General features: G+C 41.0%; 2 protein-coding genes across 7 annotated transcripts; one reads left to right on the top strand and one right to left on the bottom strand.

Moving 5' to 3' along the window:
* Window positions 1-123: 123 nt before the first annotated feature.
* SPDYA (speedy/RINGO cell cycle regulator family member A) lies at window positions 124-18,485 on the top strand. Of its 6 annotated transcripts, XM_069009342.1 has the most exons (10): window positions 124-200; window positions 756-1,017; window positions 2,237-2,510; window positions 3,709-3,918; window positions 12,249-12,495; window positions 13,503-13,561; window positions 13,820-13,905; window positions 15,504-15,675; window positions 16,623-16,914; window positions 18,296-18,485. In XM_069009342.1, exons 4-10 carry the CDS (start codon window positions 3,814-3,816, stop codon window positions 18,382-18,384), a joined length of 1,050 nt encoding a protein of 349 aa, XP_068865443.1. In that variant the 5' UTR covers window positions 124-200; window positions 756-1,017; window positions 2,237-2,510; window positions 3,709-3,813; the 3' UTR covers window positions 18,385-18,485. The 6 variants fall into 6 exon arrangements, 5 of the variants coding, with proteins under 5 accessions (XP_068865443.1, XP_068865442.1, XP_068865439.1 ...); XM_069009341.1 differs by lacking the exons at window positions 13,820-13,905; window positions 15,504-15,675; XM_069009338.1 differs by lacking the exons at window positions 124-200; window positions 13,820-13,905; window positions 15,504-15,675 and adding an exon at window positions 211-520.
* Window positions 18,486-18,574: 89 nt separating this feature from the next.
* TRMT61B (tRNA methyltransferase 61B) lies at window positions 18,575-26,023 on the bottom strand. Its single transcript, XM_069009336.1, has 7 exons — window positions 25,425-26,023; window positions 25,233-25,335; window positions 21,390-21,580; window positions 20,115-20,206; window positions 19,479-19,714; window positions 18,874-18,954; window positions 18,575-18,690 (listed from the first exon to the last, which is right to left on the bottom strand). Exons 1-7 carry the CDS (start codon window positions 25,950-25,952, stop codon window positions 18,647-18,649), a joined length of 1,275 nt encoding a protein of 424 aa, XP_068865437.1. The 5' UTR covers window positions 25,953-26,023; the 3' UTR covers window positions 18,575-18,646.
* Between the last annotated feature and the right edge of the window lie 32 nt (window positions 26,024-26,055).

Raw genomic sequence — 26,055 nt, 5'->3', positions numbered from 1 at the left:
CCCTCCCGGCTCCGGTTACACCTGGGACGCGCGGGGGGAGCGGCGGCGGCTCCTCCCCCGGGCCCGCTGGGCGCGCTCTTAAACTACCGCCGCCCCCTCCTCCCCCCGCACCTGGGCGAAACTGGATGGGGCAGGGCGGGACCCGCTCCCGGCCCGGCCCCAAGAGCGCCTCTTCTATGGAATGGGGAGGGGGAGCGGCGGTGCGAGGGGCGTCCCGAGGCGCGGCCGTGCCCGCTTTTTAGCGGGGCTGTGAAACCGCCCCGCCCGGGCGGAGGGGCAGCGGGCTGGGGCCGTCGTGGGGGAAGCCGGGGGACAGCCGTCCCCGCCGTCGAGGGGAAAGTGTTAGTCATCGCCGGGAGCTCCCGGGCGTGTTTGCCCTGTGACATACGGGCAGGGGGAGCAGTGCCCGCATCCCTCCCGGCTCGGGGCTTCCCGTGCCCGCCGCTGACCTTCGGAGCGCCGGGGAGGTCCCGAGGTCCCTGGCCTGGCCTGGTGGCCCCGGGCTCGTCCCTCGGGACAGGTGGGGGGTGTTTCCACTCCTCTCTCGGCGGGCTGAGAGCAAGCAGGGAATACTGGCACTTTATAGTGAGCTTTGTATCCGGTGGTGCCGTGTGAGCTACTCCGTGTGAGCTAATTCTGATAATTCCTCAGTAAATTAAAAAGCAGAACGCTTATCTGTATAGAATGAACGCTTTTGTAAGGATCTCTACTGGTTATGTGTTTTACTTTTATTTTCGGTTTTGATTCCTTTCTAGAATACACAGTAGAAATCTCTACCTCAAGGTTGCTCTGAAGATTCACTCGTGGTGCTGCAGTATCCTCATTTCCTCGCTCAGGAAAAAGTAGTCCTGAGTGCTTTGTCTCTGAGCAGCGCAGCTTTGTGGGATCCTCCAAAATGGGAGGTAGTGCCAGAGCTCCGCCAGTTTGCCGAGGAGGAAACACGGGAAAGCTGGCTGCAGGCTTTAAGATGGCTTTCCAAAGTGTGAAAGCAATGCCAAAATGGAAGACAAATGATAGGTATGGTACACTGGAAATGCTTTATGAACCTTGAGTTTATTTATTCAGTTAAAAAATATGCATAGATCTTTCTAAAGATATACTAGCACCCTAGAAAAACAAGTTATTTTAGTACAGGATGAAACCAGAATGACATTCTGCTCAAAGACTTGAAGCTTCCTCTCACCAGTTCACTGTACAACAAAAACATGTTTCTGCTTCTGCACATGCAGACCTCAGTAAGTGAAACTGTTTGAAAACTTTGCATGTTCAAAGCGAAAGTGCTGGTGAACTACCTTGGTGGTTTTGTCTCTGTGCGCAGCTGTGTTTGTGTTGTACCTGGTTTTGTATGTTTTTGTCTCCAGTGCCCTGCTGCTGTCTCAGATGGGTCCGAGTTAAAGGGACAGCTCTTTGGATTTGCTCTTGGTACAGCCTGAATCAGAGTTTTGCAGCATTTATCTTGATTCTTGTGGTTTTGCATGGTTTCTGATTGATAAGTGTATTCTTCTGATACACTTGTCAAAGATTCAAAATGAAAGCTTCACCTAGCAATATGAAAACTTGGGAAGACTAAAGTCTCAAATATGGACTTCTCGCATCTCTTTCGTCAAGTGATGGCATTATCCAGAAAGATGAGTAGGATCATAAGCCAGAAACACCTGCCTTACTATGAGCCTCTTATTTCATGTTAGTGTACAGGTTTGTTCAAAATGAGAAGAGCTATCTTGTCATTATCAAATTGCTAAGCTGACCTATGTAAGCCTTGATAATAAGGACTAATAAATTTTATGATGGACTTTTGCCTTTATTTTATTTATTTTTTAAAATACGTAAATGTAGAAAAACAGAACAGGCTCGGTACACCTAGTCCTCTTTCTTCTCCTGATCCTTGTTTTGTATAGGTAAAACTCTGTGCCTAGTTTTACAAATCCAAGCAGTCTTGAAATCTTGGGGTGGCTAATACTGAAAGTAGCCCTGCTTCTACAACCACCTTCAAATACCACATAGGTATCTTTGTTGTCAAAAAATAGCCATAACCTTTGGTATCTAGGGGCTGAATGGTTTTAGGGTATTTGTGTGGCCTAGAGCCTCTCACAGTGTGTTTTGGCACTGTTGTGTTGTTACACATTGTGTAATGTGAGTTAGCACCAGCAGAAAGTGATAAGGTAACTCTGCTGCAAACATAGGTGCATCATGCTGCTTTTTGTAGTGTAGCATTTAATTTGCCTCCCGTTTGCAGGAACGAATAAGGACCTCACTACCTGTGGTCTCGCTAGATTTCCAAATGTGAAGAAATTATGGTTTAAGCATTGCTCAGTATTTTTGAAGGAGAGTTGCTCTACATGATCCCATCCACCAGCAAGGCAATGGAAATGAGGACCATTCCCAGCAGTGTTAAACTTACCCTCTTTCCCGGTTATTTTGAGGGCAGCTTCTTGGTAGAATCAAAGCCAGTGGAGCAGACATGAGACTAAACAGATACAAGAGCCTGACTGTTGAAGTTTATTACACAGGTACCTTGGTGTCTGGGGGGTTGGGAGGCAGTGTCTTTTTTGTACCTTTTGTGGTGCTTGTACCTCTTTGTGCCGAAATACATGACCATATTCAATGGCTATTCTATATAAACTTTCCTCAGCACACAGCTCTAAAGGTAAGGCCTTGCATATTGGTTATAAACAGGATAATTTTATCAACTGTTGGAGATACCTCCTCTTATCAAATAGCTGACTGCTGATTAGGCAGTGCAGTGTAGGCTAATTGTGGTTTACTCTTATTAAAGCATAATTGCAGCTCAGACAAATTATAATTTCAATGCTATGAGCACATTACTGGCTCTACTATATAGCAAAAAGAAAAAAGTTTTGGTCACCAAACTCTACATACATGAAGTATGTAAACTTAGATTAGGAAAACTCATGTGATCTGTATTTTTCAACTTTTGCTCCCTAATTTACGTCTGATCCAGATCTGTTTGGAGAATAAAGTATTAGTTCACTGAAATACTCAAGAGCCATTGACTTCAGTGGGAGATTTTTCTATTGATTCGAGTGAACTGTGAATCAGATCCAAGGAGATAAATCCAGCTCTTCCTGAAGTCAGTAAGAATTAGTGTGATACTAGGATATGATGTAAGGTCATTTTCAGGTATTCATTAGAAATTAGGTAAGTGGGTTTTGTGAAACTCCCCAGGCACAGAAAAGGGACAGAATCTGCTTTCAGGGAAAGTCGCAAGGATGTATGAGTCACTCCTGAAGTATCAGGAAACGATTCAAGGTGGGGCTGTGACATGGACTGTGGTCAGCAGATCAGAGAGATGAGTGGAGAGAGCGTGATCAATGCCACTGGGGTATTTGGCAATCTCGGTCTAACTGAGATTCTTCAGAAGCTGCAAACCTGATTGGTTTTGGGTGTACCCTCCTGAAGATAACCAAAGTCTCATCCCTAGAAAATAGGTCATGTATGATACCAAATTGTGAAACATAGTCTTATTAATCTTTTTCCAACACAATTAACAACTTTTGAAAATTCATTATGGCTTTTAACTGGTTATGGCTGATAAAGATAGAAACAACCAGAAACACTGATGCTCAAAAGTGCCAACAGGTATTTTGGACAGCAGACATTGCTACATATATCATTATATTATAGACTTGCTCAGGAACTTTATAGTAGGACAGCTTCAGAATGTTTGTATTCAACTTTTTTTGTCAGATTTCATCATCTGCATAGAATGAAACCTTGAAAAAACTGTAGGAAGAGGACAATATTGAGGAATTATGTACAGTACCTTGTCCATGATGTGTTTCTGAAGATTCCATGTTGTCACAAATCCACCCATGCTGCTGCTCAAAGGACTGTAATAAAACTGGTGCTTCTGTATCTCTTATTTTTCCTGCCTGTTTGAAAACCACGAGGAAACAGGTAAGTCTTGTTACACTGATTTGAATAATGAGAACATTTGGAGTCCTGGACAACTTAAAAGTTTTGGCCATATGGAGGTAGTCAAGCATAGAGCCAATAAGAAAATAAACAAGCATTCATGTCTTTCTGCTAGACTGTCTAACTGCTTCGAAACACTGTAAAAAACCCCCCAAAAAGGCTCTTTTACATGTTTGGGTCTTTTTCACCTGTTTCTAGATCATGTCTTTTTTTTAATAATAACACAGTGCTTGTGTGTTATGCACACTGAGGATGGAAATTAGTTCAGAGGCAGTGGCAACTCTCATAAAGCTTCAGAAGCCCACAGCTTGGGTCTCTATCAGGTTACTTTGAAAGTAAGAGTAGCTGCTAAGAGGTACAGGGCTGTTGGTTCAGAGATTCATAAAACTAGACAGGGTGTAGCCACGGGAGAGAAATGCTCATGCAATTAATGTATGTTCTATTTGTGTCTCTGAGGATTATAGAAACCAACCTGTCTGATATGTTGTGGCATCCTCACCTCTCTGCCAGGGCTTAGTCCTAACTCCAGAGGGTGGGGCCAGTAACAGGTTTGTCACCCTCATCTTTATGTACCTGAAAATGCATTTCCATGGCTCTAATACTGACAGCATTTTTAGAACATCTATTGTCAGCATTCAACACTGCTTAAAATAAATAGCATTAGATGTAAAAACCGTAATAACTTCTCATCCAGACTACTGCACAGCAGCAAGGCAAACCTAATTTCATACTGTGCCCAATCCCTCAGGTTTCTAGGGTTTGGAAAGGGCTCAGAGGAAAACACGAGATCACAAGCTGTAGTAAAAGAAACTGTTTACATTTAAATTGTTTCACTTTTGGCATCTAAGATACTTTATTTTTCCCCCCTCTTTTAGCCATTCTCTGTGAAAGAAGATACAGATGGAACTTTGTCAAAACACTTGTTGAAAACTGTTTGAGAGAGTCCTAAGTAGTTTTTAACATGCCTTATCTCGTGACATCTCGGGGCTGTAGGCAGAACTGAAGCAGATGGTTATACAGACAGAGAGTTGTCCTGTCTCTCAGTGTGGTGTTATCAGAAGGCACATTGAGTACTTCTGTCATAAAACCTGCCGTTGAATTTGCTTGTGCTGGACTTGTACAGGTTGCTTGGGGGCCTAGTGACGGTGTGGATTTACAGTTTGTCAGGTAACCCCCAGTAACACCCAGGGACACGGCTGTACCTGGTAGCGAGCAGAAGCCATGTATTCCTCAACGAAAACAGGGTCACAGCCTGCACACAGGCAGTTTCCAGGGAGCAGTTAACATGCTGTAAATCCCCACCCACTCTTGCCTCACTCTAATTTGTGTGCGTAGTCATACCCCAAGCAAAGGTGAATAAATACACCCATGAGCTGGGCAGAAAAATCTTATCCCACAAACACAACGGACAGCAGGGAGTGGGGTTAAAAGAGTTGGGCGTGCCATCAGCGTTTTGCTTTCTTTGTCCCTTGCTGAAATAAATTGCTTTTGTGTTGTGACTGTTTCCACAGTTCATGAGTTTCCCTTATTTTTTCAGTTAGCAATAGCTATTACCAAAGTTCATCTGTTTCTCTTTGCACTTTAATTTACAGCCCTTGTACTAGTCATTTTATTGCTACAACCTCTGAGTGAGAGAACTTTTACAGCTTGTGATTACTGAACTTGGAGAAACAAGAAAGCTTTTTGACCTGTTGTGGTGTAATTATAGACCCCATTGCTTCTTGGGAGGGGCATTCAATGTTTAACAAACTGTGGCAATTCTAATTTAACTGTGTGGAGCCTGGACCATTGGATGGAAGTTAAAAAAAGTAAATCCTGGATTTTTTCCAGGTCATATTTGAACTTGTCTGGTTTTAGTTTCTCAAGGGCTGTCCTTGAAGTTCTGCCTTCCCACTACTGAACTTGACACTGCTCCTTTCTTAGCAGTATGAGAGCATGGGAGCCAAATTATTTGCATATGAAAACAATTTCCTCTTGCTTCAGAAATTACAGCTACACTACTTTTGATTAATCCTTTCATGGGGTGAGTCTTTTGAATGCTATGCCATGCAAATACAGCTCTTGACAACAGAAAAAGCATCCTGTCTTAATTACCACTATTGTTTCATATTATAGGAGCTGTGGTCATGGACAAAGATTCAATTGTGTTCAATAGTATAAAAACAGAGAATAAATAGACTCTGTGTTTGAAAGAGCTTGTGATCCGAATTATGTGACCAGTAAACTTTGGAACTGGAAAACAAAGATGAGAAAGTTTTGGTGAAATTTACACATTTTTCCCTGTTATAGAATCATAAGCCAGCTAGCTAAAAGTTTGAAGGCTCCCACCTATTCTTTAGCCACTCAAACAGCTATTATTTCAGAAGCTTGCCTTCAGGAAAAGAATTAGGATGTTATTTTGAAAGCACCAATGTTTTTCTACTTTTGATGTCCACAGATAATAACATAAGATATATTTCCTGGATAATAGGTTCCTTAGATGTTTTGTAGTTTAGTGTATTAATGTGTATGTATACATTACATCAGTGAAGCAAAGCATTTGTGTTATATGCCAGATGGAACAAAACACATTTTAGCTAATGCCATTTCATAAAAATGATTTCTTAAGTCAAACTCTTGAAACTTTTTTGTTCAGCTACATTTTCACCTGGAAGATTTTCTAAGTCTGGGGTTTGTTAGATGTTTCTGAGAGGAAAGAGGAGAAAAGGAAAAGGTGGAAAGTTCCCATTTCCCAGTGTGAATGTAGGCAATCCAGTCCCTCTGCACATGCACAGGACATGGGCAGCGCCCTGGGCATGGTTGCACACCTCCTCCTTGTTCCTGCACCTGCCTCTCAGGAAGCCTGGTGCTCTTGGCATCTGGAACAAATAGCTCCAGGGCCGTGGAGGTAGAGAGGAGTCCTGTTTATTAGGGCTCTTTGCACAATTCAGCATGAAGAAACAGCATGGGCACAACTGGGTAACAAATAGCCATGGTTATTAAATACTTGCAAATCCAAAATGCAATCTTCAGTGGCCAAAAATAGTTAGAATATGGTGGATGACATCAGAAGGTTCAAAAAACACTTAAAGGGAAACAGTGCAGATCATCTCCTTTCCCTTTAATGTAAAATACACAGGGCTAGTTTTGACTTACTGATGTTGAGAGATATCATTCATCTTTTGTGACATGATGGTGAAGCCTTAATGTAGTCTATCTCATCTATTTATTTTTACAGAGAAATTGGAACTCTTCAGATAAGACTCCTTTGTTTAATTTACAACCAGCACACAGGTGCCAATCCTTAAAAATCAATCTTAAAAGCTCCCCTGTCTGCTTTGAATTAGTTAAGTTCATACAGGATATATCAGTCTATTTACAGTAGGAATGAACAAGTTCAGACTTATGTCCCAGGCACTTTATGGAGATTTGTTGCTGCAGAGTGCTTGGCTGTTTCAAAGTATGCAGGAGCAGCATGTTTAAACATGCACTGTGTTTGCTGGTGGCCTCCACTTTCGTTTACTGGTTGCTCTATTAGTCTACTTGCTACACTTCTTGTTCACTGCATAATTTCCAAATAATTTTTTCCTTCTAGCTCCTGAATTTCTCAGTACCTATGAACAACTACAGCTGTTTTGGGACTTACTAGAAAACACTGCTGTGTGCTCAGACGTTCTTTTCAAGTAAACAAAACTGGAAACAATTTTCCTGCCCATTCATCCATCAGCGACATACACTTAAGTGGCACTGAACCATTTTTAATTTTAATCATACTGTAACATTTGTCAAAAGCAAGGATTTAACTGCAAGGTATCTTTCCAGTATCCTTGCTTACTATCCCCAGCAGCAAACTGGTAAGCCATGTTCAGTCTGTTACGCTTAGTCCTAGTCCAGGCACCATGATGCCCTAATAATTTATTTCACACAACTCATTTAAATCCTTACTCTCTCTTCCCACATATAAAACAGGTTTCTGGTGAAACCACATATAAAAACCTGGATTCAGGTGGTTCATCTGTTCCTCTTTGACTTTAATTTACTCCTGTGACTTGCTACAGCCTTTACTCTGAAAGAATTAACCTCATGTCCAAAGTTTGCTTTTTAGATGCTTGTTTCAGTTTCGCTATGGTGTTAGAAGCTTAGCGAGACGAGGAGCCCGGGCCCCGGCTGAGGGAGAGAGAAACAGCCCAAACCAATATGGTTGATAAGAGCAAACTCCATTTATTAGCAGTCCAAAGGCACTTATATAGTATACCAGCTTGTTAACTCCTAAGTGGCTTAAAGCTTATCAAAACACATTTCTATTTCTACGTAATTGGACTTACATTGGCAAGCTTCCATAAAGAAGTCAGTGTCTATCTCCCTCGTTCACTCCCAGATAGTACAGCTGGACCATCTCATGACTCCCTCTTTTTTCCCAGCCCTGCTTGTTATCCTTCACACAGGGACTTTCCCATGGAAAGTTTTCTCACACACAAGCCTAAAACTTCCAGGCCTATTGCTTGCACAGTTCTTTTATTGATCCCAATAATTCTATTTCCCAACACTATGGGTCTTTAGGAATGGTGCTCTCAATCCATGAGCATTTCATTTAGAATGTATTTGATTGAGAGGCCAGGTTCCCCCAGCAGGGTCAGCAGTCATGTCTACAGAGAAGAGAGACTTTTTTCCTATTTCACGCTCTGCAGGAAGTAGGAAAAGTGTATAACTGAAAAATACATATTTTATTGTGGTTAATGATCTGTATTTAAAAGAATCAATGGTGGTTCTTATGACTTTGTTTGAAAAGAAATACCAGGTGTTTTGCCTATGGTATTTTATCTTCCTTAGGCGAAAAAAAAGTTCACTGGAAAGGCTATCAAAGGCCAAAGGCATCTCAAAAATATCAAAATCTGAAAAAAAAGTACATATATCCTAAATGTAATTTATTAACATATCATCCCTGTGTTTTTCTTCAGTGATGCTTCTTAATCTATCTGTAAACAGCTCATTCACTGAAAAAAATTAAGTCCTTTCTCCATTTAAAGGAAATAAACTGCTCTACAGCTGCCTTTTGGGACCAAATTCTGGATAGTTATATGACTTTATATCTCATATAATGGAGTTCCAGTGCATATATGTAATTCTTTTTTTTTTTTCCAGAAATAAGATTTTGTAAGAATCCCGGGTCTTTCAAGCCCAGGTCTTAATAATTTTACACATATAAATCTTATATAAAAATAAAACCTATATACACATATTTATACAAAAAACCAAAAATGATGTATAAATTTGTACATTAAAAATGTAATTTCGAACTGTGATTACATAAAAAGATGAATAATGGCTAAACCGATTTAATGTCCACCTACAGGAAGGGTTAGGGAAAAGGTACGACATGAAGCCCCGTGCATTATGCTGGACAAATGTTGCATTGTCTCGGTTCAAACCGCTGGTGGTGAAACAGCGCTCCCTGATGTCCAGCGAGCGACTTGGAAGTCCAAAAGCTACATTCTTCCCGATATTCTTGGATGAATTGTTCAACAACCTTCTGAAAATTGCAGTTAATAAAAAGCAAAGTTGAGAACCAGTTAATTCCACTATCTCATGGAGAGGGCTTAGAGCCAGGTGAAGTTCTGTTTCCTTATTGTCACTGGGTTCAGGCATCAACCTTCCCATGTTGATGTTTTTCCATAATGTTTCTAAGTTGAATCCTTGAGTCATCCCCATCTCAATCCTACCTCAGGCTGCAGAGAGCTGCAAGGAAAGAAAGGTAGAGTTGCAGACATCCTCACAGCTTTCTCACAAGTTCAGTTTCCTCAAGAGTCTTATCCAACATTATGTAACAGGTCTGAATCAGAGCAGAGACCTGAGTCCTGGCAGGTTGGGGACAGCACACGGGGGGAAGAGTCACAATACCTGTTCAATAACTTGATTGTGACAGATTTTTGAGTGAAAAAAAAAAATCTTTTAATACTTTGTTGTAGAAACACCAGCCCAAAAATGATTTTAGAAGGGGGAGACCTACAGGAAGCTCTGTGTGAGTAACGATCGACATTGTAAGTCACTTTTTATATTGATGTAAAGGTGTAAAGAATAAGGAAGCACGCATGTCACAATTATTGCAGCTTCATGTTTTGCAATAGGGAAAAAAAAGAATTTTTTTTCCTGGTCTTAAAGATTTAGATGGTTATGTGGAAGTTCCTGTAACCTGCCCTTCCTCTGTTTTTCACAGTTATCAAATGAGCAGTAGTAATGATGAGTGTTGAATTCTTCAGATGAAAAGTAATATACAAAAAAAGAGAACAATTAATGCAGGGTAACTCACTGTGAATATGTGTCCAAGAAGAGAGAACCTCAAAGAAACAGACTTTTGCCCTGCTGATGTGTTTGGTATTATCTCCACCCTGCTGCCAAGTTTTCTGATTTCAGCCTGTTCCATACAGAGATGTTGTTAGTTGATACATTTACCACTTGTTATGTTTTTATCTCTCCCTGATCAGAAAATTGGCGTCATATTTCCCTGAATATGCCCACTGACTCAGAGCACCTAAATAATCTAGCAAATTATTAATAAAAGATGAGGAAGGTGTAACTTCTCATTACCATGACAAATGAGGCCAGTTACACTTTAATGGACCTGCACAGGGGGAAACAATGAAAATGAATGTGTCTTGCCATCTTCCTAGGGTAAACCTTTAGCTCTTATAAAGAGCTTTTCTTATAAGAAAAGGCAACAGTAAGATTTCCCACTGAATCTTATTAGCAAAGGGATTTTTTTTTTCATTCTTGTTATTACATTTCAATAGACTGCCTTAGACTAATTGCATACTACTACCTGCATTAATTGCCTCTGTGGAAAGGTAGCAGCAGGGTATCCTGCACCTTTGTGTGTAATGATTTTTAGAGTCAGGTATCCCTTCTCCTTTGTCCTATGTCTCCTGGGGAGATGTTTATCATCCTGGGGAGATGTTTTAATCATAGAATCATAGAATGGTTTGGGTTTGAAGGGACCTTAAAGATCATCTCGTTCCAACCCCGGCCATGGGCAAGGAGGGACACCTCCCACTAGACCAGCTTGCTTAGAGCTCCATCCAACCTGGCCTTCAACACTTCCAGAGATGTGGCAGCCACAGCTTCTCCGGGCGACCAGTGCCAGTGCCTCACCACCCGCACAGTAAAGAATTTCTGCCTAATATCTAACTTAAGCCTATTCTCAAGTTGGATCCCTTCCCACTTATCCTGTCACTACATCCTCTTGTAAAAAGCCAAGGAAGGAAGGAAGCAAGGCTTTGTAATGCTGTTGGGCAGCTGAGAGACCCAAGGCAGGCTTGAGACTGGCTCGATATGAGGACAGGGGACAGGGGAGAGGGGACAGGGGATCCGCCGCCGCCATGCCCGGGGCCCGCCGCGCCCCGCTCCCATTGGCTACCGCGCCCTGGGCGGCAACGAAGGGGCGGGAGAAGAGAGCTCCCCGCCGCCCGATTGGCTGGGGCGGCTGCGCCGCGCACGCCGATTGGCTGCGAGAGGCGCCACTCGAGGTGTGGCGGCGTGAGGGGGAGGCCGCTGAGGGAGGCGGGAGGGGGCGGGCACGGGCGGCTTTGGGCTTTGCCGCTGGGAGCCAAAATCACAGCCACGCCTGAGGGGCCTTTCGTGTTTGTGCGGCAGCCACCTAAGAGCTGGGGGGCCAGGTAGGCTGCTGTGAGCCAGCCTCAAACAGCCCCCTGCGGAGAGACCTACTGAAGACGTAAATACATTTAATCCCGCCAAAAAATACCCTTCCTCACTCTCTATTTGGCACCCCTTTAAATTTTGCGGTTACAAACGCCACAGGTATGTTTTCTTGGTTGTGCCTTCAGGGTATGTCCAACTTGAGGGATAAGTTTAATTCCCAACGGCAATTAGGAGCTCAAAACTTGATTTTAATGTTACGAGGTTCAATCACGGTTCTGCTGCGTTAATTCCATTAATATTCCTTTTAAAAAAAAGACACAATCACAAATTGGAGGGGAAGTTTTTTGGTAGATCTAAACGTGTGGAGCTACAAGGACCTGACAAACAGCAACCTTTTCTGGAAAGGCTCTTTTCCCATTTTCCAAAGTTGACTGGAAAAAGAAAAATTGAAGGCTCCTTATACTACGGAAAAAAAGGAAAGCTTTATAAAATTAGAACTAAATCAAAGAACTCTACGTGGCTGTCTTAGGGCACAAGACTTAGATAATCAGTACTGATAAAATTAATTTTCCATCACCTGACGTACAAACTGTACTGAAACGTTTCATGTGAACAAAAGAAATGTACTAGTGCTCAAACTGACCATTTCTGTAGTTAATTTCTTCTTATTTTTTTAACAGGAACCTTTCCTTAACGAAATGAAACACAATCTGGTGTGTCAGACACCTCCCACTGTCACTGTTCATGTAAAATCGAGTGCATCCAGATCACATCAGCAAAAAAAACTTACTAGACTAAAGAGACCTGCTTTTAAAGACCATCAAGAAAATTGTGAGAAAGGGGTTCCTAGTCAGAAATATAAATGTCCAAAGGGACCATGTCTAGTTATTCAGCGTCAGGAAATGACAGCTTTCTTTAAATTATTTGGTAGGTTAATAATGTGAGATATGAATGCATTGATCAAACAGAATGTTTTCTAAGCTCAGTAATTTTGAGAGTGCTTTTTATATCGAAACTAATGGCAATTCTTTATCAAAACATTTTGTTGTTATATTTCCGTATATAAATATTTAATGCTTAAGTTAAGGGCTACCAAACTGATGAAAAGTATCTTTTTAAAATTACATATGAAACCAAAGTGGTTTGCTACTTTTTATTTTATGATAATTTTTCTTCCTATTTTCTCTTATATTTCAACAAACACTTGTAAAACAATGTGCATCTTGTTTTACACGAGGCTTAAAAAAAGGCCTCCTTGTCTCTTTAACATGTTATTTACGGTGGGAATAAACTTCTGGGGGGAGAAGTGGAATGGGAGACAATCTAAGGAGTTGGAGCATCTCTTCTTTATTTGTGTGTCTTTCATATAAAGTTTTGTATTTATTTGCTTTAGCAAAGACATTAAGTAGTAGTGGAAGATTACAGCTGGTTTTTATTTGACCCTTAAATACAGAAGTGAATGAGAGAGAGTTCGTGGTAGTTACGGTACATGGTCATGGACAGTGAAGCACTGACCAAAAATAAGCAAGTATTGCCCTAAAAAGGCTGCCAGGTAATCAAGGTGCAGGATCTCAGCAGTCTGTAGTTCCTCTGAAATAATTGTGTGCTATCACTTGGAAGCATGTAATGCAGGAAGAAATCATGCAAATAGAAAAAATTAGTGACATATTTTTCACTTTTGCTTGCTGTTACTGAGAATGGATGAAATGCAGTCACCAGATTTCCCACGTTGCCTTTCTGGTAGTTTGTTTTCTTTTGCCATGTAAGTTTCACACCTGACCTCTGCTACTGCCCTCAGTTTCTCTGTTCTCTACTGGTGGCTCTAGCTTTTCTTTTATTTGGTTTAATGAAAGACCATCTGTTATTTATTTATAAATACCTTCTAACATAAACAGTTTTGGTGTTTGAAATGCTACAGCTTTCTTTTGTTACAGATGACGATCTAATCCAAGACTTCCTTTGGATGGACTGTTGCTGTGAAATTGCCGACAAGGTAAGTGTATTTCCTTCTTAGTTAATACAACATACACTGACTGAGAAATCTGCCCTTAATTACTTGATACTTTAATGCAGATACAGAACATAATTTTTTTTCTAATGGGTTCACATGGAGTTTCAAGAAACTTAATTCATGCTTTCCTCATTGTTAAAAATGATGAAAATATCTTGGTGCAAGATAAATGTGTGAATCAATTTAGGAAATACTATACCTAAATAACACATTCATACCTCATTTTACATTTTAAAACAGTATCTCTTGGCAATGACTTTCGTTTATTTCAAGAGAGCAAACTTCACACCCAGTGAGCATACCAGAATCAATTTCTTTGTTGCTCTGTAAGTACTTTAAAATTATCTGGTTTTATTAGAATAAACTTTGCATTATTTCTTTATGACACTGATAATTATATGTGATGAGACTTCCTTGAGGTAGTATCTAAACAACCTGATCTAGGGGGTGGCATCCCTCGGGATGGCAGGGGGGCTGGAACTAGGTGTCTTTAAAGTCCATTCCAACCCAAACCATTCTGTGGTTCTATGATAATCTACATACTATGCATAAATAATGCAAATTCAACATTTTTGCTGTAGTGGAACAAGCTTGAGCAGCAGACAGGGGATGCTTGCATTGGTGTAGTGATACACAGAGTGGCATTCTGCCTACCAAACTCAATCTGGGAGCTTTTTAAGCATTATGAGAAATATATGCGGGACAATACACAGCAACATATATGTGGCTCACAGGTGCTCTTACAGACCCTACTTCATACCTTTGCCAGCCTTTAAGTCATTTGTACCAAAACATTTCAAGCATGATAGGAACCTCAGGAGTATCTTTTTATTAAAGTTTCTGTCAACATGATTTAAATCAACTGTAAAAACATTGCTAGAGAATTTTGGAGAACTTTTTGGAACAGTTGTAAAATGCCTATACTTTAAAACAGTGGTGGAATCAGTAATGCATCTTTACCAGGCCGACATAATCCGTCTGTATTTGGCTATGCCTGCAGAGGGTTCTGCATTTTCTTTCACAGTGTTGTGGTGCTACGGTCATATTTTTTGGTAGTATCACTTCTCAGGTGCTCTGATTTGCACACTAGTGCAGGGGCAAAGGTGGCTGTTCCTTCTGCTGTCACTGGTACTGTGGGTGACCTCCACAGAGCATGGAGGAGGGAGCCCCCTGACTCCACCGAAGGGGAAAAAGCCAGGCCAGAACAGTGAAAGGGGACAAAGGGTCTGGTGAGACTGGAACTAGAGAGAATACTGGGGTCAGCAGCAAGTGAGGAAACTGGGGAGGAGACTAAAAGTCTTAATTTTTTCAAGTGTGATTGTCAGGAGTTTAGTACCAGGTGGATCCAGAGGAAGTAAATATTTTCCTGTTGTCTGAGAAAACAATCCAAAACTATAAGTAATAGATAGTGAAGGAAGGGAGGAATAGAGACATTAGAAAAAGTCATTTAAGGTTTTCACTTATAACTGAAGGTAGACCTGTATTTAGTTGTTTGCTCCTAATTTGAGCAATGTAATTTTCCAAGAATAGCTAAAATCCATAAAGTAAAAAATGTAAAGTTTAAGATTTCATGGGATACTTTTAAAGAATCAATGAGAAACTGTTCATTTTAGTTCTAAGGTTTCTTGCCAGCTGTGAGCAAGATGTCAGGATATGTTAGTTCTTGCTTATCTACCAATTTAGGAAACTCTAGGGTAAAGCAATTTTTATAAAAGCTTGGGTTTTTTACCCAAAGGATGCACATGGAACTAATTAAGAAAATACTGTATTCCAGAGAGAAGGCTGTATTTTGTTAGTGTTTTTTCCTCACAATACTAGAAAAAAGAACCACTGCAATGTCTGTTATTTTATACTAGAAATCATTCTAATATAGTAGTTTAAGATTTAAAAATATTTACAAACATAAACATATATATATTTGAAGGTATCTGGCAAACACAGTTGAAGAAGACAATGAAGAAGCAAAGTATGACATTTTCCCATGGGCTTTGGGCAAAGCCTGGAGAAAGCTCTTCCCTGATTTCTTAAAGTTAAGAGATCAGCTGTGGAGCAGAATTGACTACAGGGCTATTGTAAGCAGACGCTGCTGTGAAGAGGTAGGGAGGTAGATTTAATATTGCAGATGGTGAAATCACAACAATTAACACCAGCTAGCAATTTAGCTCTGTACAAGTTCTTCCCTAAAGTAAACAGACAATCCATGGGAAAGAAAAGATGCTGCTAGAATGTAATGGTCCCTTTATCCTCCATGATATTTTTTCCTTCTCCATTTAAAATACATTGTTTGAAACCATGTTTTTTAAGTAAACTAGAATATTTTATATTGCACTACTGTTAAAAGTAAGTTTCTATTGGCTAGAATCTGCTTTATGCAAATACTTTTTATTTAAAATCTACTTTGATTTGTTTCACTTCATCCACTTTAGAAATAATTTTGCATGCTTTATAATTTATAAGGAAAAAATTCCTCATTTTTCCTCATTCCTCACTTTTCAGGTGAAATGTGTATCTGGAAGAGCCCATGTCATGTTCTAAGTAAATAACGTTTACTTCCAGATGGTGGAAAAGAAAATCTCATTTACTCTAGAGACCCATTTCTGGGGATGGGATTAGATGCTATGGGAAAAGCACAAGGAACAAGACAAGTGCAGGATGCTTTTCTTTGCATACCCTCCCAGCTTCCCACTGGTATGCAACTTCCCACTCCCATTATTTCCCTGATGATGAACAGTTGGCTGATGTTTAGTAGCTGGCCAAAGACACTATCTTGTGTCCAACATACCAAGCACGAGCTGGTGTTTGTGGTGACTCTTGTGAACATACAGGGCTGTAAGCTGGGATGTTTCCACACCTGACTGGTACCAGGATTACTTACTCCTGCCAAAGGGAGCAAACTTTGTAGTGGGATAGTACGAGACAGATAAGAGATGATGCCCATTTCAGTTACATTAATTCCCTGGCATACGCTAATTGGATCTCTTGTTTTCAGCTGTATGTTTTCTCATTATTCTTCCACTTCCTGATCCCATGGCTGTTCCCATAGGTGATGGCTATCGCTCCCACACATTACATATGGCAGCGAGAGCGCTCAGTGCACCACAGTGGAGCTCTGAGGAATTACGATGATGAAGTGCAGCTGCCCCGAGGACCCAGTGCTACTCCTACCGACTGCCTGCTCTGCGGTAAGAAAGGCAGATTTGTACGACTCGGATTATCATCTTCCTCCTCATCTACTGACACTTTGGAGATGATGGAATTACATTCATCCCAGAAATCGAAGGACACCTTCTCAACTGAAAAAATGTTCATCGACTCTCCTTCTTATAAAGCCCAAGGTATGGTTTCATATTGCAAATAATTTTCCATTAGTTTATGTATGGGGCCATATACACCCTACAAGTGCTGCAGGGACTGCTCTGTCCCTCCCTATTACACATGCAGTTATCTTGGCAGAACTGTGCTTTTACTCTCATGGATTCGTTTTCTTATATTGTATCTTGACTTCCTGGAAGCACCAACTGCTTTACATTGAGTCTCTTCACCTTACCTTCATCTACTACAGTAGATTTTGGGTTACATCCCAGTCTATTTAGGCATTTATTACTATTCTTGCATTATAAATGAAATTGACAATCCTGTCTGGAACAGTAAAAATACCACTGTGTGTTAAGTGAGTTAAAGTGCTCTTGCTGAGAGCATGTTTTGAGAAATGGCAGGATGCTCAGCTGTGGTATGAGTTTGGACATAGGTTAAATCACAATTCCCATTTTCCTCTAAGTGTATCTCATTTGCTGACAATATATACAAGACTGTCGTAATACTGGTATAGGAGTAGAAAACAAGAGTTTATGTGAAAATTGTTTATATAATTGTATCTCTGCCCATTAAACTACTCAAAATAGCATCCTCAGCCTTTGTATTAGAGGCCTCTGTTACATACAGCAGCTATGGGGCAAATCCATTATTAAATTTATTACTAAAAGTGAAACACACTTGTGATGCAAACTTCCTGGGGCATCTGTATAAGGCCTCAGCTCTGCAAAGATACTCTCATGTACTTAAGCATACTTATTTAATACAAGGGTAGTTATTTATAGCTCTATAGTATGTTTTATTTGCTTACGTTCTCATTAATATCCAAACTTTCACTATTAGAGTAGGATTGTTACTGCTTTTGACAGCTTTAGTACAACTGTGATTCTCAAGAGATCCCTCAACTTTGGAAAATGTGGCATTTGAATATTTCCTGAGATACAAAACAAGTCAGGTGTTTACATAACATAACTTAAAAATTTAATGTGTTAAACATCACCACTTCCTCAGGTGAGACCCAAAATGACTTAATTTTAAGTTTGCTTTTACTTGAGATCTTGCTTCTTGTCTCTTGACAAGGGTCAGAAAAAACTGTGTTTTCTCCAGCTGTTTGTGAATACTTGATATAAAGCAAAGTTCACAAATAACCAGGCAACTTGCAGAATGAGTGCTGGAAGGGAAGCAAAGCTGTGCCTGTCAACTATTTTGATCTTGAAATAAGCACAGCTTTATCAAGTGAAGACATTCAGTGAACTTCAGAATCTTGTAAAGTTATGCTTTAAGAACATTGTTCTTAAAGAAACCTATAGTAACCAGTTGGAAGCCAGCAAAGTACTCATTTCAAAGGGCAGCCTTTGATCCTGCAAGGTCTTACTACATTTTTTTTCTTATTTTTTCTGGTAGACTGTCAGAGCCTGTCCAGCAAAAGGCAACCATGTAGCACCCTGAACCAAGATAAATCCATGGATTGGTTTACAAGCAATGGAGAATGAAATACACCTGATAAGACAGAAGCAGATACTGTGACTTGCAGAACAATCTGGGCTGCATCACACCACCAGATAGGATGATTCACTTAAAATTTCTGCCTTTACATAGTGGGGTAATGATTGGTGTTTTAAACCTGATGTGAGGTAGATATCAGAGCAGTCGTTACTTAAAAGTTACACAACTTGCAAAATGTAGCATCTACTTTGTATTGTTTTATTTTATTCTGATACAATATTCAAATTAGCATCTAGGGAGGCAGCAGCATCAAGAAAGCAGTGGTCGAAACTTTCTCAGCTTGGTAAGGAATGCTAATTAAAAAATAAAAAGTTACTACTTTAGCATTTCAATATACAATGATTATTTTATTATTATAAGTTTTATGATTTCATGATATAGGAACATATCAAATGCTAGTACAAAAAAAATCAAGTATTTTTTTAAAATAAAAATACCACAAAACATTCAAGATAAACATTCTCCAAGTGTCTCACCTGAATGAGCTTCCTGACAGTGGGATGGTCGGGCAATGTAAGGCACTGAGTGGTTTGTTGCAGCAGCATCACAAAGTGATTCTGTGAGAAGACATTTTTCTTTTTTTTTGTTGTCACCTATCAGTATATTCAGAACTCTTTGCTCTCGTATGCATTTTACAGATCTATACTGTATATATATTTACATCTGTCATATAAATATATGTATGGCATCATTTTTGGACTTGCCAGAACAGCATAATTTTAAAACAGAGCACACTGGCACCGGTTCTCCTAAGGAATCCTTAAGTCCATCAGCATCCTCAAAAGCAGCTATAGGATGAGTATAAAGAACTGAATTTTATTAAAAAACAAAAATTTGAAAACAGTAGTAGAAGGGCAGTCATTCTTTATTGCAGATTGCAATTTATTTTGTATTTAGCCCAAATTTTAATAAGATATTTGAACTTAAATAACAATTAATAGTCTTTTTTAAACATGACAAGGTCTAGGACTGTCCAAAACCTTGCCTATTCTCAGCTGACCTAAGAAAAAATACTGCCTCTTCCTATACCAGATTATCAAAGTGCAGTAATAGGGTATCTCAGCAGCAGTAAAGTTCTTACCATTGTATTTGCTTTCTTTAAGAACTGCTTGATCCTGAATATGGATTTCTTCGTACTCGTTTTGAGGGGGTTCTTCAATATTTTCTTGAGTTTCCACCATTTGGCTTGATTTGCAATGCTTGATTTTAGCAGGGAGTACTGACCAGCTTCTGTGAGTTACCTCAATTATCCTTTCACACAAGAAAGGAAGCTTGCAGCTCCGTATTCTGTCTAAAAGGTCAATAACCTGTGTGATGCTTTTGAAGAAATGCAAAGGATAAAGGAGCACTTTGAAAACTCAAATCACACAGTCTCAGTTATACTGACTTTAGCACATTCTTTACCTTTGAGGTTACGCAAGTCCTTCAGTTTTAGGGTAAAGGAGCAACCTGACTACTGCACTGGAGAACAGGGCAGTTACTTTGAGGATGTCATGAAATGCAAACTTTGGGAATGAGAACATTCCCCAAGCAGATGCCAAAGGATTTGGCCAAGTGTAATTTATACTTAGTGTGACTCCTCAAAAAAAGTTACATGGGGAAAAAACCCAACTTTGTTAACCATTTCATTAATGCTGGATGTGTATTTCAGAAGATGCTTGGTTTTGTACCAAGGCCAGGGAATGCCTGAATAAAGGTGCCAGAAGTAAATACTTACTTTGCTAAGTACACAGCACACACCCCACCTTGCTTCAGGCTTGGGTATACAACAGGCAGAGCACACTGAGGGTTCAGCATATCCAGAACTACCTGCAAGAGAAAGACAATGTTTACTGGGAAAACATATGTACATCAATGTAACATACAGCAATGCTTGGGGGAAAATAAAGGTTATGGAAAAGAGATGCATACAACAGCAGCATGTAATCATCAACCAGTTTTATTACTGCCTCTCAAAACCTGAGGTGCACACTTACACAAAATGAAGTCCTCTCTACTTCCAAATGAATTTCTATTAAAATAGCAAGTAGCATTTGACCAACTAGGTAGGTTACTAAGAAGTTAAACCTCCTAGTAATTAAATCCCATAATCCTAACAGTAATAAAAACTTTTAGTAAATGTAGTCTTCTAACACACTTGAATACCTATTTCTCAAATATGAAAAAAAGATTGTTCAAACCTAAAAAGAGCATATTATGGTCTCAATGTGGAATCTGCTGTTTGTTTCAAGATTAAAAAAAAAACAACTTCTGTCTTTGGCAATTTATCCATCTTCTGCTAGGAAGCTATTCAGATTGTAAAACAACCTGATCCTTCCTGCAGGACTGTTACTTAAAATGTTTCTTGAAAGGGTATTTTTGTGCTATGTATTATATTTCTTCGCTTGCACCATTTAAAAAATTGCTATTTGTTTAAAGCATTTAGTAACTAAGTAGTTGTAAGTAGTTTATCTGCTTTACAGGGAAGAGTGGTTAACATCCAGCTATTTTCCCCAGCATATCTTTTAGGAAATTTGGATACAAAGAAGCAGGACAGGAGAGCCAGCAATAGCATTCTTTAAATTATGGTGTAGTTACATGGTGCATTCTATATAGCTGATAGCAATGTGGTCACATAGTTACATTTTTAATAAGTTATGTATTCTTCTGAAATTTCATGCTTGAAATATGTACCTTCATAGTTATAAAAATATCAGTTTCTCAAAAATACAAAAAAGTGAGTTGCTCTTTGCTTACAAGACAGCAGTGATTAATTGTAATATTTCTATAGTATGGCTTTATCACTCTTTCATTTGAGAACCTGTAACTGAAGCCTTGAGAATATTTGTATCTGACAAAAAAATTACAATGTTTCTTTCACTGATGAGGACCTGATTGTTATTTCTCATGTTACACTAGATATGGGAATCCTGTTGTGAGTGTGAGCTCTAGAGGTTTTCATTTATGGAGAAAAGACACATGTCAAATAGGGGAATTGTCTGGATTTACTCACTGCATCAAGTGTTACAGATTTCATATCTGCAGCAGCTGTTGAAATGTCCTTAAGAATGAACTCCACATTATCTGGCCACTCATCCATGTGTCCTATTTCCCATGCAGAACGCCAGTGCCTGTAATTCTTCTTAGCTAAACTATGATGATCATCTCTGATTTCATAACTTAGAACACGACCTTTGGGCCCAACTGAAAACAAACAAAAGACACTTCACTCGCCACTTGACACTGCTGTTATAAAGACTTGAGAAACACAAACAAACAAAAAGCAAAAAGCATAGTCTATAACATAAGTACACCTTTCCATCTCCACTTAAGGAAATGATCACATATGAACCAGTGACAAGCTATGTTTTCTTTATGTTTAAAACAAACATATACGAAAAAGTGCCGTGTTAGTTCTTTCACAGACAGAAATCCATCAATGCACAGATTGAAATAAAGTGTAGTTATAGTAGTACAGACTGTTCCTGAGATGTTCTCCTCACGTTGCTCCTGCAGCAAAAGACAAGTTGAGCATCTGTGGCCCCAGATCCTTCTGTTAGAGCAACAAGAGGTACCAGATGAGAATGCTGCACCAATGCTCACAGCTCACAGGCTAAGAAAACTCCCAGACCTGCTCACTGATGTCAGCCCCACAGACAAGTTTTCTGGTGTACTCTTTGATTTACACAGGTTTGTGTAATTTTCCTGTTATTGTCTGCAACAGTAATAAATTATTCAGTCTGAAGTTACTATTCTGAGTCCAGTGTACAATGTTTCTCATAAAGGAAGCATTTCTAGGCTGTCCAGGAAGACAGCAGGGTGTGCACTGCTGTATTATTCTATATTTGTATTACTGCAATTCCTCAAGCCTGTCCCAGTGCTCACTTTTCTCTCCTTGCTGATTTGGAATGGGTGCAGGCAGCTTTCAGGAAGCAGCAGCTCCCTGGATCAGGTTCTGTGCCTTTCTGAGCCATTTCAGTTTGAAGTCACCAGGCTTGTTTCCTCACCTATGTGATCCCACTGCAAATCCATTCAGATAACTGAATAGAGGAAGGGATGATCAGACAAAGGCCAAAAACACCTTGTAAGAACAGGAAGGTTTCAGCATGTTGCCTTTGATCACCTGAAACAGTTGTAGAGTCACAGTGCCAACTCTTTATTACTTCAGATTATCAGTTTAGACACATCAGAAAAATAAAGTTCTTCTCACTAGGGGGTCAGTCTTACTCCCACTCATTCAAAGTAATTCCTACTTTTTGAAACTGCCTTTTTTTAAAATAAGAACAAGGTGAAATATCTAGACAAAACTTCATTACTGTGAAGCTACAATATGTCAAGTTTGCATACATCGTATTTTCCAGTTTTCAAAGATCTTAAAGGCATGGCAAATACCACTCTCTTAACCTTATCCTGTTGCATGTCAGTAGTTTCTAGGAATGATTAAAGAAAAAATGGAAAACACGAAATGAATAATAATTAAGAAAAGAGAAAGAGATGCATGAAATCTGTTAAATCAATGAGAATTTTGGAAATTAAATAACTCTGTGGACATTGGTAAGGTGTCCACTAGACCTGAATTCCAGCATTTACCCATGTAGCAGCTGTTTTCCTTGTTGGGTATCACTGGTGTGTATTTAATGGTGGAAAAGCAGCCACCATTAGGAAACAGCAAAACAAATCTATTGATTTCTGTGTTAGCACCAAAGTGTGTTCAGCTGTGGCTTAAACTGTCTGTATTTGGTGCCAATTTAAATCCAACACGTTTGAAAACAGCAATGCAATTTCGTACCTTTTTCCCACTCCTCAAAACAGAGCTGATGTGGCACACAACAACTGCATTCTTCCCATGGACAGGGTTAACATAAGCCTGGTAATGCCAATGATTTTGCCGACTTGGCCCATTTACAGCTAAATTAAAGTGATTAGAAAAAAACTGTTGGACAAGATTGAAAAATGAGAGGAATAATTGGCAAGTTCAGGTGTGCTTGTATGAAATGGCCACAGTAGACTGAATATCCAAGGCAGGAAAATCAGTTGCTGCATTTAGCAAGAGCTAACTTTTGCCTTAGCCAGTAGCAGGTATTCCATCTCTTTGTTTCAGGTCTGCATGTAGGGCAAGATGGGGAAAGCTAATGACTCTTACTTTCCCTCTCTCTAAATGGAGAGAGAAATGCTGATGTTTATCTCCTGGTTTGTCAGCTTCTACCTCCTACAGCAGCGATGGCTGCTTTGAGGATAATCCCATGCTAGCTTCAAAATCCCAATGGAACTAAAAAAACCCCAAAAAGTAGTTTATTGCAGAAAGATGATCAGAAGAAACCAAGGAATAGCAGCAGGGGGCAGAAAGAGGGAGAGAGAGCAGAGGTGCAAGGGCTGACCTTGAAACTTGGGCCCAACATATCAAGACCAGGTGCGCTGGGTGATCTTGGGGCAGTGTTTAATGGCTGATCAAACACAAGCATCTCCAACCAGATCGGTGTGCCAGGTGTGGGTTACAGGGTAAAACAAGGACTAAGAACAAACTGCTCTGTTCATCCCGGAAAAGGACCCTCCGGGTTCCCCTTGCTGCTGCTTGCACGCCCTCACCAATTTTAAGTTCCTGACAGATCTCAGCACTCTATCCTGTACCATTCCTAGTTCCTCAGCAGTTGGATCTAGCACCCCAGAGCATGGTTGGATCAATGGCTCTGGTAACGTACTTGCTGAATACTGAATTTCCTCAGAAAACTCACACTTCTAAAAAGCCTTGTATTGCTACCCTGGAGCACATGCCAAGGGACAGTAGGTATCCAGCACAGCTCCACATGAGAGTAAGAACTAGTTCTAAGGCTATTCAGTGGTCTTGAAAAAAAAGAGCAGCTTCTTTGCTGAGTTTGGCTCCCTCACATCACCTCCCACAGACACATGGCTGGCTGTAAGTGAGAGCAGAAATGTTCTGTTTTGAATTACTGGAGGGTACTGAGCAAATCCACAAAGGCAGATCAAACTGTAAACATTTTAGAGACGGCATAGTCTACAGTGTGGCCTTAATGATCACTGGGATGTAGTAAAAACAGAAATGCTAGTTTCACTGAAGCTCAGGTACAGTTACTCTGACAGTGGGATGCCCTCAAACACTGACTTTGAACATGTCTTCAGGACATGCAGCTTGTGCTTTTCTGCTCTATCAATCAAGATGATCAGTGATTAAGTTCTTGTCTTTACCCTCCCAAGTCCTTTAATACTGCAAACAATGGTGACAGGTTTGTTTCCTTTTCCTAAAGAATTTGTTCTACCAAGAGCCCATAAATCAGATTATTCTGAAATGTGCTCCACTCACTGGATGCCTACAAACAAGATGAGTTTTAAAGGTGGTTTCACTCTCACTCACATGGCTGAGTGCAAAGGCTCTCTATCTTTCAGGGCACGGAGACCTTGATCAAATGAGGCTGGCTGTAACATGATAAACAACAGTCTGCATCCTCATAAGCATTTTCACTGGTATCCAGCAACTGGATTATTCATGTGATGCATCAAGATGAGGAAAAAACAAACGGAGAAAAGCAAGAGATTGGACAGAGAGCCAAGTAGGGTTAAGCAAAAGCCAACAATGATGACTGAAACTCAGCTTTCTGTGGGGCCTTTGGTAACCATTTACACTACGGCCCTCTAAGCACAGTCAAAGTGGTTTGCAGTCCCTGTGCTGATGTAACTCTCCTTCAAGTCAACAAACTACACATGAACATGCAAACTGCAGCAAAGCTTTTATGAGCTGAATACTGAGGACTACGAGAACCGTAAGTATCTGAGCAAAAAAAAAAGCAAGCTGTGATAAGGAAATAAATAAATTCCGTGTTTTCTAAAGCCAAGTTCTCACCTGCTCTTGACAGAAACAAGCTCATAGCACCAGACCCGCTGCCCGTTTCCAACACGGTGTCTCCCGGGTGGATATCCGTCATCATTAATATAGCACTTATGTCCTGCGAGCGAGAAAAAACACGGCACGTTACTATTCGCGAAAAACTAAAGGCGAGATTCGGCCAGCGACCTCCCAGTCACCAGCCGGTACCTTGGGGTAGGCGATGGTGGGTCCCCGAGGCATGAGCAGCACGTACTCCTCCAGCGAGGGCCGCCTCAGCAGCAGCCGCGTCCCACCCGACGTGCGCAGCACCTGCCCGGGCAGCTGCCCGATGATGTCGCGGTGGGGCAGGAGGCCGCCGGGGCATGTCAGCACCGCCTCCGCCGCCAGCCGGCACAGCAGCTTCAGCGTCGTGTTGTGCTTCCTCCGCACCTCCGCCAGCGCCAGCTCCCCGGCGCGGAAACAGCCGGGACGCGGAGACACCGCCTCAACCAGCGCTTGACGAGGCGGGGCGGCCACCGCCACCTCCACCTCCTTCTCCTCAGGGGGAGCCTGAGGCGGCGCTGCCGCGCACCGCGCCACCGCCGCCGCTTCCTCGGGCGGCAGCAGCCGCCTCACCCGCTCCAGCGGCGACAGCGATGTCCCCCATGCCCGCCTCCGCGGCTTCCCGTCGGCAGGAAAAGAAGAGGAGGAGGAGGAGGAGGCGGCCGCCCGCCGCAGCGCGCGCCAGGCCCTCATGGAGCAGCCGGAGGCGGGAAAAAGGAGGGGGGCGCGGCTCGCGCTCCCCAACGCTCGCCCCGCGCGCCTGCGCCGCCCGCCCCGATGACGCCGGACGGCGTCA

Source organism: Aphelocoma coerulescens, chromosome 3, assembly GCF_041296385.1.
Source record: "Aphelocoma coerulescens isolate FSJ_1873_10779 chromosome 3, UR_Acoe_1.0, whole genome shotgun sequence".
NCBI classification, from domain to species: Eukaryota; Metazoa; Chordata; class Aves; order Passeriformes; family Corvidae; genus Aphelocoma; species Aphelocoma coerulescens.
This window is presented reverse-complemented; position numbering and strand designations above follow the sequence as displayed.

Excerpts from the sequence above, each read along its gene's own strand:
- SPDYA (XM_069009342.1), top strand. The coding sequence starts at position 3,814 with ATGTTGTCACAAATCCACCCATGCTGCTGCTCAAAGGACTGTAATAAA. Across the intron at positions 12,496-13,502 it reads AGCTTTCTTTAAATTATTTG|ATGACGATCTAATCCAAGAC; the intron begins GTAGGTTAATAA and ends CTTTTGTTACAG. Across the intron at positions 13,562-13,819 it reads GCTGTGAAATTGCCGACAAG|TATCTCTTGGCAATGACTTT; the intron begins GTAAGTGTATTT and ends ATTTTAAAACAG.
- TRMT61B (XM_069009336.1), bottom strand. The coding sequence starts at position 25,952 with ATGAGGGCCTGGCGCGCGCTGCGGCGGGCGGCCGCCTCCTCCTCCTCC. Across the intron at positions 19,715-20,114 it reads TGTGCTGTGTACTTAGCAAA|CATCACACAGGTTATTGACC; the intron begins GTAAGTATTTAC and ends TTTCTTCAAAAG. Across the intron at positions 18,691-18,873 it reads CTGTCAGGAAGCTCATTCAG|CATTCCTTACCAAGCTGAGA; the intron begins GTGAGACACTTG and ends TTTTTTAATTAG.